Source organism: Vidua chalybeata, chromosome 3, assembly GCF_026979565.1.
Source record: "Vidua chalybeata isolate OUT-0048 chromosome 3, bVidCha1 merged haplotype, whole genome shotgun sequence".
NCBI lineage: Eukaryota > Metazoa > Chordata > Aves > Passeriformes > Viduidae > Vidua > Vidua chalybeata.
Window position 1 is genome coordinate 71,926,344 of NC_071532.1, and position 18,303 is coordinate 71,944,646.

The 18,303-nt window shown below is 33.8% G+C and overlaps 1 protein-coding gene across 1 annotated transcript in view; it reads right to left on the reverse strand.

Moving 5' to 3' along the window:
• The window catches only part of GRIK2 (glutamate ionotropic receptor kainate type subunit 2), a 358,915-nt gene that overhangs the window by 161,065 nt on the left and 179,547 nt on the right, over positions 1 to 18,303 (reverse strand). Inside the window, exons 8-12 of the mRNA XM_053937989.1 lie at positions 5,660 to 5,803; positions 4,284 to 4,391; positions 3,978 to 4,004; positions 3,490 to 3,499; positions 3,379 to 3,386 (exon numbers count right to left, since the gene is read on the reverse strand). Coding sequence (XP_053793964.1) covers positions 3,379 to 3,386; positions 3,490 to 3,499; positions 3,978 to 4,004; positions 4,284 to 4,391; positions 5,660 to 5,803 — 297 coding nt within the window. The remainder of the gene's footprint in view (positions 1 to 3,378; positions 3,387 to 3,489; positions 3,500 to 3,977; positions 4,005 to 4,283; positions 4,392 to 5,659; positions 5,804 to 18,303) is intronic.

Sequence of the window (18,303 nt, forward strand, 5' to 3'; positions counted from 1 at the left end):
CATATTTGACTTCCAGGTAACTATAAGGTTACTACAGTTCCTCAAAACCAGATATTCCCACCCAGCTGGACATGCTCACGCAGAATCACTTTGTAGCTCTGCAGGCTACGGAGGCCTTGATTCTGTATATGAACTGATTAGCAATTGCTCAAACATGCCTCTGTTATCAACACTGTTTTCAGCTCAAATCCAAATCACAGTCCCATACAAGCATATATGAAGGAAATTAACTCTGTCCTAGCCAAAGCCATCAAAATATTTTACCATTCCCCCCAAGAAAGAAGCACTGTACACTCGCGAAACTTAAAATGTGCTGAGTTTACATAAGCTCTAGAGCACTTTACAAAGATTCAGTCTCATGAGGTGCTAGTCCCAAAAATTCAGTAGCTTTCTCACTTCAGCATGTTTCAAAAGTGATTTATCTTCATGAATAGATAAGTATACTTTCAAGTATTATTCTTTTTGATTTTTCTTCAAAGTTCTCCTGTGAAAATTAACATTATTTTTGCTCTGAGTCAATCAAAACTGTGAATATCAAAAACAGTGAAGTGCCACAAGAATTGTATTAGGAAGGATCATTGACTTTCTGCAGTGCTACCCACTGACTAAGCAGCCAGAATTGTGTTCAACTCTCAAAGAGTTGTCAAATTTATCTATACCTTCTTTATTTACTTTTGTAGAGTAATTAGTAATAGTGGTGATTACATCAAGGAAATAATTATACTCCATTAGGAATAATAATATTTCTTCATATTTCTGTATTTCCCATTTGCAAATTGTTTATTTTCCTTTCTTCAGTAATATTAATATTCATGCCTTCTTTTCCAAATATAACATAAATAACTTCAATACTTCTGGATACCACAGATTTACTATGTCTTTCTTTTTTTTCCCTCTCTTACAAAACCTGTTGTTTATGCCATTTACTTTTTTTTTCTCAGATCATTATTAAAGATACAAAATAAAACAAGATCTTACATTGATAAGCTGCACAATGAATTGTAACTAATTTTGTGTCATTTATGTTCATCCCATATCAAGGTTTCTGAGCAAGGCTTCAACTCAGTTGTAACATCTCTTATTCAGGATATGTGATTCTTCTTCAGTGACAAATTTTCATATCAAAAGTGATATTAAATTAAGGTATTTGTTATGTCCTTGAAGTATAAAATAATTCTCCTCACAATGCAGCCTCACTGTAAAGATTGATTGACTGCAATTTAAATTATAATTTATTATGCTGGAGTGTCACAGTTTTGGATTTCCACTGTGCTTAATCATGAATAGTTTCAGTCCGTCCAAAGTGACTGTAATAAAATTTTGTGGTATATTATATTAACAACACTCCAATCATCTCCTAATTTTGTCATGTTCATCTTACAAGGAGCTATCATTTTTGTCAGACATGAAATTTTATTTGGAAACACATACTTCTTATTGACTGATGCCTGATTATCACCTCTCATTCAAGAGTTTCAGGAATAAGAATTTTATGTAAAAGCTAAGATCACACATAGCATTTTTTTAAATCAGCGAGGAATTGTTCTGTTGTCACTGACTTCAGCAGTCATTGAACTTTTAACACATGATTTAGGTACTTTCCCAGTTATACTGGTTATACTAACCAGGTAATTTATCTAGGACATTTTTGTACAAAATCTAAATTTTAAAAAAGTCTTCTAGCAATTCTTCACAATAAATCTTTTTTTCCCCCATCCATCAATATTTTCCCTTCATGGATTACAGCTGTCCTTGACAGCTAAGGACAAACCAAGGACAAACAAGGACAAACTATTGTCCTTGACAAAAGAAATATTTCCCCCTTATTTGGAAAGAGGGTGGAAGAAATAATAACAGTTTACAGTATGGAAACCTGGCATAAGAATTCTGTGCACCATAATATCCATCTCTCCACCTTTTCTCATCCCACAAGTGGGAGGATGTACGGAAGAAAAGGAAAACAAAACCTGTTGAGCAACTCTTACCACACACACAGAGATGTCTGACAAGATGGTTTGGGAAGAACATTGAAAACATACCAGATAAGAACAAAGACATAAAAAGGCTCCTGAAGGAAAAAGAAAATAGACAGAAAGGGCATAGAAAGAGATTAATAGGTACAAGGGAGAGAGATTAGATGGAAAGGGAAACAGGCAGGGAGGGCTGGAGAGGGAGGAAAGGGAAAGGGAAAGGGAAAGGGAAAGGGAAAGGGAAAGGGAAAGGGAAAGGGAAAGGGAAAGGGAAAGGGAAAGGGAAAGGGAAAGGGAAAGGGAAAGGGAAAGGGGGACTAGCAGAAAGGAGACAGAAAGATGGAGTGCACATGTGGAGGGAGGCAGGAGACTGAGAGAAGGGTGACTCATCACCACTTTAACAGAATTAAGTCTTGGAGGAAAAAATCCTCAAAACTTTGAGACAACTCTTTTAAATAAAAGAACTGGCTAAAATGTACTTCTTCAACTAGGAAGTGTCCTGCTCCAAAATGTTATCATTCACTCTGGATTCAAGAAGAATAGGGTTTGTATTCTTTCATAATAATGAAGTTTTGTTCAAAGAGAAACTTTTCTCTGTGGGCATTGATTTATCTTTCTTGGTAAAATACGCCATATGTTTCATATGTTTAGTAAGCAATTCAATCGAATGTGCATACACTTGAATTTTTCTTTTCCCAATCTCATCTCCTTACACCCCAGAGAAACTGCTCTGGTTTTGCTCATATACAGTAATTGATTCTTTCTGCTCGTTCCAAAGATTGCCAACACTTTTTGGTGAAAAACTAATATTATCACTTCTACTAATCATGTGACCAAAATAAGCCATGAAGGCAGTAAAAGTATCTCCCTTTTCTATGAAAATCTTTCTATATAGCTCAAGCACATACTGGGCTTTTTAAACTATTGTTATGTTTCAAAAAGTATTTCTGTTTTTGTCTCTTACTTAACTTTCAATATAACTCTTTCCCAAGTTCCTTTTTTCTATTATGTACTTTAGAGTACTAGTGTATTTCCTATTGAATTTTATTGTCTTCCATATTTCTCTGTAGACCTTTTTTGCTTTATCTCTATATTTTTTACTGATGTATATATATCCCAGTGTATTGTCAACTGAGATTTTATTTTTCCAGAAATCACATGTTGCTTTGTGGTTCCCAAATGCCACCTAATGTTCTTAAAGCCATTCTAAATTACAAAGACTTCCTTTCCTGATTTTCAACAGTTGTCACTTACATGCAAACTCTTCAGCCACTGCTGACTTATTTAGCTATTACCATGACATTAATACTTCTAATTCTGATTCCAGTAAGAAAGACAGGTTGCGCTGTACTTATTCTACTTGTACACAATACTGATTTACTTTTCAACTCTAGTCATTACTATATACTCTTTTCCCTGGCTAAGTTGCCAGAGCTCACTTCATGGGACACTTCACAGGAGAAATCTACTGTCAGTGTATAGCTGAACATTTTAAAATATAGTTTAGTTCTTGAATCACAGGTTTTCCACTGGACAACAAAAATGTTATTACCTATGTAAGTGTTTCAAGACAAGCTCATGGTTTCTGAGCTTTTACAAATCTTCCCAGTAAGAGAAAATTAATTTTCCAAAGCTAGTCTTGTGAGACAAAATTTTGGGTAAATATGTTGTTTATGCTATTTTCTCCATTCAGTGATTTACAGAAGAAAGAAAATGCAACTCTGCAGTATGGTCCCTTTCCTTAATTTCTGGTTTATTTGTGCCCACAATTATCACCTTGGGGCAATAGCTAATAGAACTTGATCTGAAGATGAAAGAAAACATCTTGCAGAACACTGAACACCAGATCTAAATGCAAACTACAAGGCAAATGCCAGTGGCAAAACCTTTGCCTGCTGGTCACAACAATGTGAGACACTATAACTTCCTGCAATTGCTTCCTCATGGTAAGGTGGCAGGAGGGAAGATGATCTGATTTCAGATCATGATTGTGTCATATAGGCAGGCCAAATGTCTGTACATGCTTCCTGAGTTCTTAAGTTCAAATATAGACAGCATTAAGCTACATGGAACAAGTATTTCCCAATTCTTTGGTCTCTCACTCCACCTCTGTACAAGAAACATTAATGTCAGCAGACAGCTAAAATAGTCAGGATACCAATTCTTAAGTTTTTAGTACCACTTATAGAGACATTGAGTCGAAAGTAGGTACGCTGTTTTACATAACACAAGAAATACTATTATAAGTGTTTTTGGGGGTGAGTTTTGTTTTGTTTTGTTTCCCACCTCCTTGGAGTCAAATGTCTTACACACCTTTTCAAGACCTTCTTCCTTGAGGCTGATGACATCCAAGTCAAAATCTGTCCTTAAGCCATTTGTTTTGTTGAAAGTTATCCTGCCTGTGAGGCCTTCCCAGTGGGCCTGTGGAGAAAGAAAAAACAAACAATTTCTAGAAATAAATACCTCTTCCTTTATTTTATTTTATTTTCTCAGAAAGGACAAACTACTCCTGCCAAAATGGGAGTATTCATTTTATTATTCATTTTATGTAAATAATTTATGTAATAATTTACATTGTGGCTGATTTTTGGTTTTAAGTCTTTTTATTTATTTTTCAAAGTTTGAAATCAAACTTTCAGTCTTCATAGGCAATTTTAAAACTTTCCATATCAGGCAATACTCTTCTACTGAATGAGATAAAAGGCTGTTTTATTTTCATTCATGTATGCATTTCCCCTTCTGCTTCCCTACATACCTCCCCTTCCCCAGTCCCCAAGCCTCAATCTGTTTCATTAATGTTTGACTTAATTTTTTTTTTCTCAGGAAATTTCATTCAAATAAAGGCTTACTTTTGGAAGATGCTCATTCCCCTGAAACCACACAGAGATAGCAAAAACTGAGGTCAGTGAGCCAGCCTTCCTAAGCTTATTCCTCACTTTTAATAAAGTGCAATAGCCTCATATTTTTATAACTTAAAATCTACCCTAGTTCTGAAACTATACAAAGTGGGAGAGAAAATGTAGGAAATAAAATTATCATCCTAGAAGGAACCAATATTGAAAAAAATACATTCCACTGCAAATTATTCTCCTCATCAGAATAATTTGTATATCTAGATTGAGAAGCACTGTATGAGGAGTTACAGTATGGGAGATTTGAATAGTCTACAGCGTTCACCTTTAGCACCTTAAATCTCCTAGCTTTACTACCAGTACCTATCAGTATCTAAACAGCATCTTGGGTAATCAAGGTGACATATAAAAATTCACCATAGAAAATGAAGAAAAAAAATTACTTTTAACCAAGAAGTAATATTAATTCCTAGCCCCAGTATTTAGTTGCTGAATTTCTCATAATCAATCCACACTTTAGAGTTTCAGGTGTTTGGGCTTTTATGCCACAAATGCTCCACACAGACCCAACTATCTACAAACATAAGTTTTATTTACAATGCAGTTATTTCACCTTTCCATATACTTTAGTTCCAAGTAATACTTCCGGAAAACCCACTTGCAAACAAAAATGCTGCCTTGCTTGTTAAACTCCTTATACATAACAAGTTGAGAGATGACCATCTACTGAAAAAAAAAAAAAAAAAAAAAAAAAAAAACAAAGGGAGTGAAAGCAAAAGAAAATGGGAATTGGGAGAAAAGAAAGCAGGGGAGCATGGCCCTTTATTAGTGACTTACCTCCTTGATGAGACTCATAAAGCGTGTCCCAAAGCGCCATGGCTTGTGGCGGTTGCACTGCAGCGAACTGACGGTCATCTGTGGGAACTGTTGGACCGCCACCGACACCACGTGGACCGCGTCGTACATCAGCGCTGCGTCCGTCTGAAACAACAGGGGCACCAGAACCGTCAGCACAGAGCAAGCACATGAGGCAGGCCAGCAGAGAGAGAAGGAAACAACAAATTAGCACTGCTTGTTCTGCTAAAGGGGGAAAAAATGGTCCAGTTGCTTGTGCAGCACTGTGAAATCTAGCCTTGTTGACGTGTCAGGATCTTCAAGCAGTCTCAGCTTTTCTCTTTTTAATGCTGTAAAAAGGGTTCAAATAGCGACTTTTCAGGATCATGGGAGTACACTAGCAACTGATGAAACAAGTTACTTGTAAAAGCAGTACATTAGGGGGCTATATAAATCACTGTGTGCATGTTTGATTCAAGCTGGCTATTTTCATGAGTGATGCAAAAGAAAAAAAGGAAACAAGCTGAGAAAGCCTTAGCTGTAAAGGAAAGTGTACAGGTTCAGGAAGTAATGTTTTTTGTTTGAAATTACAGACAAGATTCCATCCCAACAGTACTCAATTGAATCATTAATAATTTTTAATATGCATCAGTTCAAATCCCTATGGCAGATCTAATCCGTATCTTCAATAAATCAGAGGTAGATTAGAATTACATCAAAATGCATATTAATTTTAATAGTTTTCATGTCCCATCCTAAATAAATAGACTTAGACATAGTGTTTGCTAAGAAATGTTGTATTAGCAAAGGACAGAGACAGCCTCTCAGTACACACTGTCATGCTGTATAAGGAAGTGATATCTCTCTCCTCTTCTCCTTGATAAACAGAGGCCTGGAAACCTCTGAACCAAAAGCACGAGAGGACCTTAGATTCAGCTGGTGGAAATGAGTGCTACGCCATCTGCTCAGCATACCTTAGAGAAAAAGGACCTATTTCCCCTTCTCATTCACGTAATTAGTGAGCTGTGAAATTAGTTCTTTAATGGATAGGAAACCTGGAGATTATTGCACTTGTCACAATACAATACAATGCAATACAAAATGAGCTTATATAGTGCCTTTCATGCAAAGGCATCCCGAGGCTCTTTACTATAAAACTAAACATAAAAATGCAAAAATATTCTACCATTATAGCCCATAAGCTACTGCTAAAGAGAAAAATACACACTCACATTTAAATGGCTCTCCCAAGGAGAGATTTCAGAATTCAAACAGAAATAAATCCTAATTTCAAAAAAGCCAGCATAAGAGGTTTCAGTGATCTCAGGCTCCAAACAGTTTGTGCAGGGGCTCCAAATCAGTCAGAAAATATTTTTGCTGCCAAATTGTTCATTATCTTCAAGGCATTAAAGTGCTTTTAAGGAAAGCTGATATTTGACAAGGAGGCAGTGAAACACCAAAAAGTTGGAATTATATGCTGAGTAAGCATCATGCCAAGTTTAATATTCTGGAAGCAAGACTTGGCAGTAGTTGAAGTCTAGACAACAGCTTTTAAATAAGTACAACACATAAATCTGACTCAGAAATGCAAACTGGTTTTTAAATCAGTTTAATTTCTAAAACTGTAATCCTTCTACCAATGAAGGAAGATAGAAATTGCTATGAGAGTTTAGCAGAAATATCCCACACAGAAGCAATCAGAAATTCAACACCAGGAGCAACTGATTAATTAGATGCAAATTTGGAAGTAGAACTGTTAAGACTCATCAGAAGAAATCAAATGGACATTATGTCAGATATAGAACAATAAGACTTTCTGTCAAATCCTATAAGCCACTGAAGTGAAAATCTGTAGGATGACAAAAAACACCCAAAGATGACAAAGGCCCATGATAAGCTCCAGCAGATATATGTTGGATGCACTGGTACAGGCTGTTCAGAGATGTTGTGGATATTACCATCACTGTGAATGTTCAAAACTAGTTTGACTGGAACTCTGAGCAACCTGGTCCATGGCAGGCAGGGCTGGGGTTAGATGACCTTTAAGGTTCATTTGAACCGCTTAACATTCTATGATTCTGAAAATATGTTCTCAAAGTCTATTCATCAAAGGCAAAGCAAATGAGGAAGGAAATGCAATAGTGTAATATCCATAATTCAGTTGACAAGCCCTGTCCTATCAGATGGATAAATCTGAATCTACATCTACCAGTTACTACTGTCATTAATATAAAGTTACAAACACATCATAAATTAAGGATATCTAGATTTTCATGCAAAGACAATTATGTTGCTAAAATTCTTTTAAAAAGTCTGAACAGTTCTTTAAATATTCTAGAAGAACATGTCTTATTTAAACTAAAACAGAAGTAAAAAATTAACCTTGATACATAGTATTCTTATTTTCTAATCAGTTTTGTATCAAACTGAATTGGTTCATTAAAAATTTCAATGGAAGGTATTGTACAGTTCACTTAAAGCACAGCATGAGCCAAGCTTATTCTGATGATTAGTAAAGTATGCATATACTTCATTACATTTTAGTTCTTATGCTATCTTTGCCTGCATATTATCTGAATAATACTTCTGTAGTAAGTAGAAGAGCTTATAATTTTCATATGTAGCTAATTATTCTCTTTAAGATCATCTTTGTCTTCTTATCTTTAATCAGAAAATTTTTATCCTTGTGAGATAAATCCAACTACATTTAAAAGTTTAAACTGTTCATAGGGTTTTGCTTAGTGTCTGATGGTCACTAATGTATTCTGAAAAATTTTGTGCATTAATTGAAATGATTCATATGTTCTTTCAAGTATGACTTCCTTAGCTGAATCAAGAATGAAGAGAAACTGCAAATGCTCAGAAATGTATACCTGCATTTGTTTCCTAGGTGACCATGACAAAAGCATTCAAAAAATGCATAGAAGTGAAAGAACACTTTCACATTTTATTGACATAGTCCTTGAAAAGGTGTGAACACATTAAAAGCAATTCATATAAAGTCTCTAATCCATTGTGAAACTTATTTCATCATATAAAATAAATACTTTTTGTTACTGTCTGGATTTCAGATCATAGTATCATGTGAAACAAACTTAATTCAGACTGACTGTGGTCACTGTTTTAAGTGTTAACATGCCCATTTCATACCACAACAAGCTTTTCTTGCTAAGCTTGTATTTATGGCACTTGGCCTTCCACAACTTTAGAAAAGAATGAGAATGTTGCATTCCTGTTTGGCAAAAAAAGTATAAGTACACAAGGCAGACCATGTTCCATAAGGAATGAATTTTCCATTGGCCCTTAAGAAATGTATTTTATTTCTCACACAAGAGTAATGCCCTGGATAGAACACTGGATGCAAAGTCAGGTTGCTAGATTTGGGGTTTTTTTACTCCCAATATATCCAGTTTATTAGTAGTCAGGACAGAAATGATGTAGTACAATTTGGAGAGTAAGAACACCAGCTGTTCTTCTTTAATCTAAGAACCTGAGTAAGTAGTAGATACTGCAGGTACAATGAGCAGGACAGTTTAATCAAATCTCCTTCCCCAGCATAACCATTTTAGGGAAAAGGAACATTACTTAGTCATCATTGCACAGTAAAGATTTACAGTGGAATACCTACTCATTTCAAAACCATCAAATATGTCCTATAATCACCTTAGCCTATAAAGCAGTATTTCTTTGATAGTTGCTTACTCTTATATTTAGTGACAATTTAACACACAATACATCATTATTAGTTAGAAAACCTTGACTAAATGGGATATTTCATAAACAAAGAAAACATTTCCTTTTTTTTGTTCTTCCACCTGCCTTTCATTTTTCCCCGTATTTTAGGTTATTTCCATTGTGAGCACAGTGAACAGAAGTAGCTATGTGTCCAAGGTTTTTCTTTTATTAACATTATTTTCCTTTGAAGACTGATTTTCTTATAGAAGCTTCGTCTGCTTCCTTCCTTTTGAAAAACTTAAAAAACATGATGTGCGGAAAGTCTAACAACACTTAGAAGTCAAGAAGCAAAGACTACCTACAGTGCAGGAGAGGTCTCTTTACTGGCACTATTACCTTCCTTAGAGTTTGTCCTGTTTGATAAAAAATTAAAAAGTTGAATTAAAAAATTATTGGATATAAACTACAGAAACAATGATAGGTTACATATAAAACTAAGATTATTTTTACTTATGAAAATCTGTAGTTTCTTTATTATGGATTCTACTAATGCTTGATCAGAAAATTTTAAGAGCATGATCTCAAATTTTGTTAGGACAACATTATTTTAACCCACAAAACAGAGTAACTAGGAACATAAGAACTTTTTCCCTCAAATTCTCATATAATGGGGTGCCAATGGTGCTAATATCACTCTACTAAATTCACTACATATTCTTGATCAGATGCCTCCAAACTCTACTTTCAAATCTGCCCTACAAAGATATTTTTCAAGAAGGTTCAGAACAAGAGATTAATATTGAAGAAAGAAATTTATATTTGTCTTTCGCAGGTGTGTTAAAGAACAGAGAAATGAAGCATGAATGAAAAATATTACAAAACAAACAAAAAAGCTCTTATAAACCGAATAGGAGTCATTCTATCTTACTGATAGATGTGTAAGTTGTATTAGATTTAAATATCTTTAACAACCATTAAAAGAACTCCTGCACAAGCCCATCAACAAAAGACATTTCAGTTAGATGATGCCTGACAAATGCAGGACTATGCACACAAATTCCAGAGACCAAACATACTACTACTACTCACAGAAAGCTCTCCCACACTCGAGGCAATTATAACAAGTGAATGAAATTAAGAAGAAATGGCTTGCCAAACTAGTTCCTCCCTTCCTCAGCTAATAAAATCTATTGCCCCTGAAATCATTTCAGTTAATTCTCACTTGCTAACACATCCCACAAAACCATTTTGCTAAGTGAGATTTAATAAATCTTTCAGTCTGGGATTAAATTTTACTGTTTTATGAACTGTTAAATTGCATTGTATGCTTATTAATGCTCATGTTTTCTTACTTCTTGACACATTCCTAATTCCACTCTAGGGTACAATTATGAAAAGAGTACAGATATGTTTTTTCACCCCCAAAAATGCATTCCAATAGGGAAAAAGATATGAACACCAATAAGCTATAAACAATGTTCATCTAACTTTAAAAAAAATCAGTTAGATTTTTTTTTTCAAAATACTCTAGTATTTTAAATAATACATAGCTGATTAAATTATTTTTTTAACTTTTAGTGGTCTAATGAATTTTGTCAGGGGGTTGGTTTACAGTGATTTTAAGTAGAGACAAAACAGATGGAAGTTATTTTCCCCATCACCAAAATTTAAGCTCCAAACAAAGCCAATTATTTATTTCTTATATTATCAAAGAAGAATTTACACTAACAAAAATTATTTACCATTTTTTAATCTAGAAAAAGTGAAGTACTCAGGTAATTTTACGTTTTAAAGTGTAATTTTTTCTTACACAAAAAGGCAATAGAAAAGAAAGGATTTCCTCTTTTGCCTCAATGCCTCCTAGTTTGATGTACAATTTGAATTGAATAGCAAAGTGGAACATGAACAATCACAAATTTTTAGAAAATGCCAAGAGAAGAAAGGAATAGGAAAAGCATTCCAAACGCTAGAGATATGGTTTCCACATTTCTTGTCATTGCATTGTCATTATATAGGAAAGCGTGTACATTCTTTTATTGACAGTATAAGCACATATTTCCGGACATAAAAGTTTGAAGTGGTAGAATATTTTTCATCTCTCAGAACATTCCTAGACAGTAATGCTATTTAATAGAATTTTTAGGTGTAAAGAAACTGGAAGTATATGAAAATTAGTTAGCTTGATTTTAACTCATTACAGGTGAAACTTTCAGAGACCTTGAAATTTTGTCAGAAATAGACACAGAAAATCTGTTTAGCAAGCAGTTTACATATTTCCCTGAAATAACAACAGCAGAAGTATTTCTTCCATCTGCTTGATCTTTGATTAAGACAAGAATTTCATTTTAGCAAATAAAATGTTAAAGATTTAGAATATAACCTGAAGTGAATAGGAAAATTTTGAGTTATTTTTTCTGACAAGGACACCTTGTCATTCTTATGAAGCAAAAGTTTAAATCTTAACTATGAAAGACAATTTAGTTTAAGGGAATAAGAAATGTTAAGGAAACTTCTCTGTCCGACCAGTCACTCACACCACCTGAGCTGAGACAGAAGTCCCTCTGCAGCCACACCATAAATCATTCAGCCTATATGGTGATCTGCATTTATCTGGAATAATGGAATAAACACTAACAGAATGGCAACTGTGGGCTGGGGGTGGTGGGAAGGAGAGGGGAGTAAAAAAAAAATATTTCTAATTACTTTCTTTTGAAATGTATATCTTAGATATTCTATTTGCAGTGATTTGATCCTGTAGATATTTCATCATGTCACTAACTCTATGTATTCAAGAATAAAATTACCTTCAATATATTGCTTGCAATAGCAAAAGTCAGCTGACTGCATAAACCTTTGCAGAATGTGCTTATAATATACAATTAGGAACAAAATGTTATGATGTTTTTATTTAAGTTCTATAATTTTATATATATATATAAGTTTCTACATATCCTTAAAAATGAATGCAACATTTCCAGGTGAAAGATATTCTGAAGTACTTTCTCAGCCTTCCTTCTGAACTTCGGAAATTATGGTATCAGCTATATATATATATTTTTTTTTTTTTGTAATAAAATACCCCATCACACTCTTATATACCTTAAGGACAGATAGTAAAAACCTAATTACAAGGAACAATGGGTCATTATTTGGTCTTTGGTAGTCTATTTCCTTTCATCTGTTCTCAAATTCAAAAAATCAATATGATTGTGATCACTGCAACTCCATCAACCACATCCACAAAAAAAGACCTGGCTGGTACAATTATATTAGCTCAGCATTCAAGACGTATCAAACCACATGAAAAGTCCTTCTGCATGAGCAATTAATAACTAATTACAGAAAGATCTTACTCAGCATGCACAGTGAATACCTTTGTATCCACATGCAACAAGTACACCTGGCAATGAAAATAAGAGGCATAAAGATAGTATAACACAGAGATTAAATGTAAATGTGATCAAAAATAAAGAGAAAACCCCAAACATTTAAAGAATGAACCTCTAAATAGTCTATTTTTCTACCCTGTAATAATAGTACAATGTTTGAGGATTTCAGACCTTTCACATCTTCAAATTTTGTAGGTAAAATGACAAAAATAAATATATATTGGTGATTTTGAATGCAGATAAAAGCGTTATGAGTATTCATAATAAATTTCATTCTCCTGCTTTAAATTTATCTTCTTTTAGAAAGGACTAATGATACAGACTTTAATATCTTCAGCAAAAAAGATGATTATATGTACAGCATTGTAAAGTTCAGGTTTGCAAGAGAAAACAAATTGTTAAGCCATATAAAACATAAGTAACCCATGAAAGAATATACATTTATTTCTAAATAGAAATCTTCTTTATGCCAGTCTTTTATAATTCTTTTATTAATTTATGTCCTAAGGCTCTGTTCTAAATAAGTAATGTTTTTTTTCTTTTGAACTAACATCCCCTAAAAATCAGTAAAGAAAAAGGTATTAAAAGACACACTGCAGGCCTGTGACTTAAAAAATCAATCTTTTTTTAGATTTTAAAAGTAGATATTTTATGTGGGGATTCTTTTGCCTTTGAGATTGTTTAGAGGTTTGGAGTTTTTTGGTTTCGTTCTTTTTCATTTGAGAAGCATATTTATTTTTGGATTCTCTATTGTCTTTTTCATAAAACTTTGATCAGCTTGTCTGTTATATGCAGATGATGGTCTAGACAGATTACAGAAAATCAAATTGATCTTGAAATATTACTCTTTTTTTCTTTGCCATTGTGCCTCCACCAACTGCCTTTCACTGTATAATTACTTTTTCATTTCAATGAAGTTCTCTGTTAATTAATATTTATTTCAGAAAAAACATTTTTATCATGTTATGATGCTAGTTGTAATAATCAGATTCTCATAAATTGTTGATTCCAGCTTCACAGAGTAGACACAGAATTAAATACATTGACAAATTTTCATTAGACACATTTTGTTTCTGCTTACATTAAGGCAATTTATTCAGTGATTGAAAAGCTGCCTTCTGATTTGTGACACTACTTTTCTGGGCTATCTTCTAAAATTGCCCTCATAAAAGCAGCTATCATTGACTATTATTCTAATATATTAGCCCACAAAAATTTACCTAATTTAAGAAGAGCTTCAAACTGTGGTGGTTCAAGCAAAGCCGAGTATCTTTTAATGGGAGCCTCCATGGCTAATGAGGACAGATGCCTTGACAATGAAAGCTTATTTGAAATTTTAGGTACTTAAATATGCTTGAATAGCAAAGCACACAGACACTAAAAGTATATTAAAAATAAAGCTATTTAAATAAACAAAGTAAGATAAAGAAAAATTGTTGTGTGGGGTTTATGTATATGAACTTCTAAAAACTTACAATTCACTTGTAGTAGTAATTCAGTGCTAGAAGGAATACAAGCTTATCAATCAGAACTCAGACTGATATTGCTATCATGTTAGACATAGATGCTCTTCTGGTGAAAATAAGAACCAACTACAGTCTTCATAGTGATCAGGAGTTTTTTAATATATATTTGAAACTTGGTACATTCAATAAAATTTGTAGCAATATACAGAATTCAAATTCACAGTGATCCATCCTGAATATTTTGGAACTCTCTCTAAGTGTAGTTCACTTTCAAAGGGATATTTATATCATAAAGCCAACTGATAGCATATTATTTTCATAATTACTAAACCAAAAATAGGAATTGAAAAAACTGAATATTCTTCCAGCTTTTTCAATACTCCATCAGGATTCCATCCATCAGGGTAACAGTCAAATTACTTCACTGCATCTAAATCTACATTTAAAAATAAAAATGTGTCCAAGCTTATGCAGAAGTATTAAGAACTTCTTTGCATGTCTCTGACTAATCTGATGACAATTTATTTTTCCTGAAATGTACATGTACCTCTTAACTATGCTTAAGCAAGATATAAAAACATATTTTTCATACCATTTATCTTATTTTTCAGAACATTTTCCATGTCTGAAATTGAAGACTGTGAGAAACAAGAAAGATGAGAGAAGAGAAAAAAAATCAAGGAAATATAGAAGTATTTAATCTCAGTATCACAAGGAATCCTAGTTTTCTCATTCAGATTCACAAACTCTCCTAACCAAACAGCTTTTGACAGGTACAGCAATATATTAGTCTTGTCCCTAAAACTAAATGGAAGAGATTATTTATCAGGTATGGAAATTTACAGGAAATAACATAATATTTTTATGCTCCCTGGATAGAGAGCAAACTCAAAATATTGTGCCACAAAATTAAAATCACAAAGGATCATGTTTCACCCAGATGCTTAATGTTATTGATAGTAAAAGGGAGATGTGGGGAGTTAGAAGGAAAATTAAGCTTAGTAGGCCCTGGGAAAATACATGGGGAAAGTATAGGTCTTGTACTTGCTAGAACTGCACCTGTGTAGCTAGTACATGACAAATGGTATAATTGTTAAATGTGATGATTGTTTAGTAATTAGATACAATTACTGTTTAATCATAAGAATAATCATGAGAAACTGTGGTCAGGGGCTTGAGAAAGACCACGAGAAACTCATGATTGAATATAATCAATGTATGCAATAGAACAATATGTTTAATAATTGATATGTAAGTTATATAACGATAGAATATAAAATACATTCAGCTCGAAAGCCATGTTGGAGTCAGATTTGGGTCTGTAGCCCTGATTCCCATAGCTCTACAATAAAAGCACCTGCATATAATCATATTCCGTGATTATGTGTGTTCCTGAATGCTAACATTATGGTCTTATCCAAACAGGCTGTTGTGCAAAGACTCCTACACAGAAATAAACCCAATCAGGTTAAAAATTTTATCATCTTACTTTCTTCATCTCCTAGTTCCTATAAAAATTTTCATGGACAGTGGAATGATACATATTCATAGAAGGAAAATTGTTTTTCCTGAAGCTGTTAATCTAAAATGTTAACTTCTGCCCTTGATTAAAAAAAAAAATCCAGATATCATAGATTGCAGTAAATGTCATGGCTAACAAAAACCTTTCCTAACTGGTCATGAATAGGTCAAGGCAGCAGGCAGCACAAAAATGATACCTGCAAGACAGTAGTTTCTTCCTTTAATGTGATTATCTATTTCATCTCCTATTCTAATGAAATTGGGAAGGCCTGAGTAATCTAAAGCTCAAAAGGTAGCTATTTTAAAGTCTCAAAGTTATTAGCAGTTGATTTCTTTACAATTTTTAATCTAATATTTAATTAAAATTGCAACAAAAAATTATCCAGTTATAAAAATCACAAAAAGTCTTTTGAGTTCCAAGGAGGTACAACTATTTCTAACTTATCAGAAAGAAAGTAACGTCAGAGGATTATTTCTGCAGAAAATGATTCCTGTATAAATTCTTTATATTGAAATATCTGAGAAGAACCAGTCTATCCATACAGTGTAGTAACTTAAGAACCTCAAGCTCACAGAGCTCGAGTTCGCCAAAAACCCTGACAGTGTTACAGTGAAATCTGACACCAGAGTAGGACAAGAACTGCCAAAGCATAGGTAGGAAGCACCTTTTAATCACTTCTCAATTCTCATTACTTCTTTTTATGTTTTCCATAGAACTGCTAGCTTTCTAAATGATGTGGAAGAGTTTTCCTCTTGCAAGTGTGTTTCCACAAAGAAGTTGATGTATAAGAGTCTGTTTCCATAAACATTTAGCTAAATTAATTTGATTGAAATCAAATGCTTTTAACAGGCTTGTTTTGGTATTTAAAATAAGTATTAAACCTATATTATTTACTTCCCTTTCTCTATATGGCCTTTTCTATGTCTATTTTTGCTTTAGTCTGTCACAAAAACAACAGTTGCCTACTCATTTCCCTCTCATTAAGGTTTGTTCTCACAATAATTTTTGAAGCCTTCCTTACTGTGAAATACTTGCCACAGATTTTACTTTTGAACAGCAGTAAGCTTTTGAAGTGACTCTCCTGATGTGCGACACCACAGAGCAGTGCTCTGGTGCACATCACAAAGAGGTCTCATAATGGATAGGCTCTCTTAAAATAAAATTCACTGAAAGATGTGATTGAGGGCTGTGCTTTATGTGCTCCATCTGCTAATTGGCTTTGTCCAAAGGAATGGACTAGCAAGAGTCTGAAGCAAAGTAGTTGGAAATAGAAGAGTATGAAATAAGAAGTGCCAGGTTTTTGGCACCAACAGCTTTGCTTTATGAGGCTGCCTCCAATGGGCCTTTTCACTTGCTATTGTGGCCACATCATAACTAAATTCCAGTGATGACTTGAGAAAATCTAGTGCCATCTTCAGGTTTATTCACTTTTGTCACTATTCTGAAAATATTAGTCTTATCTATACACCATCCCTAATTCAAGTCTGCAAATCCTGCCCCTGTTTACTCAAGGGAAAAACCACCTCTGATTTGAAACAAACAAATAAAAACTGTTCTGCCCTGAAAGGATGGCAGCTACTCATTTAAAGTATGACAAAATGAAAAAATAATAAAGTTTTTTTCAGCTTTACAGATATGAAGAATGGAGAAGCAACATGTATATGCAATTTATTTATAGAAGACAATAGCTTTTTATAGTGGTCAAAAGAGGGTTGGGTTGGAAGTCATTTGTCAGTCTGCACAAACACATGAGTATTGAAGATAGGAATGGTTGCCTTTGGCTCTAACTGTTAAAAACTAGTTATCCATCTTCATCTAAGTCTTCAAGGAGCTTCTCTTGGTGGGCAATCGATACTGCATTTGCCACAATAGCTCATTTAATTATTTTCATCCTAAATATCCTGTCAGCAGGGGGAAGTCTTCCTGATTTTAATTAATTTTGAGATCATTGATTTTTTTGCCTTTTCCTTTCCTGTGGTTACACATGCAGACACAAAGGCACAGACACAGACTTTTAGCCTGCAGGCTATATAAGATGTATGACAAGTCCTTGGTGAAAACTCTGAATGTAACTGTAGTATACCTAGGTGACATGCAGCTTTACTTTTAAATCTTTAACCTTCAACTGCTGCAAATGAGCCTCTGGCATCTAAACCTAGTTGGACAAAACAATAAGTTGAAAAGCATGTTTGCTAAGGAATTTTCAATTAAAGAATCTTTAAATCAATAGGCAGTAAGGATATCACAGCCTGCTATAACTTACAGAGCAACACAAAGACAGAAAATAGAAGTCAGAGAACTGAAAATAGTAGTGGATATCATGAACTTACATTATCTTTGTAAATAAAGATGTAGTAGTGATGGATATCATTAACACCCAAAATAAAAGTGGTTTTGGCTCTAGAGTGCTATGTATGCTAACTAGTAGAAACCAACAAGACAGAATGTGAGTCATTCAGAGCAGAGTCTTAAAATTTGTAAAACACAAGCTCAAACAGAAGTTAAAGAAAAATGGTTTAGTCTGCACACCTTAAGAGAATAATGCATCTTCTACATGAGAATCCTTGCTTCCCATTCTCAGAGAAAACTGTTAAC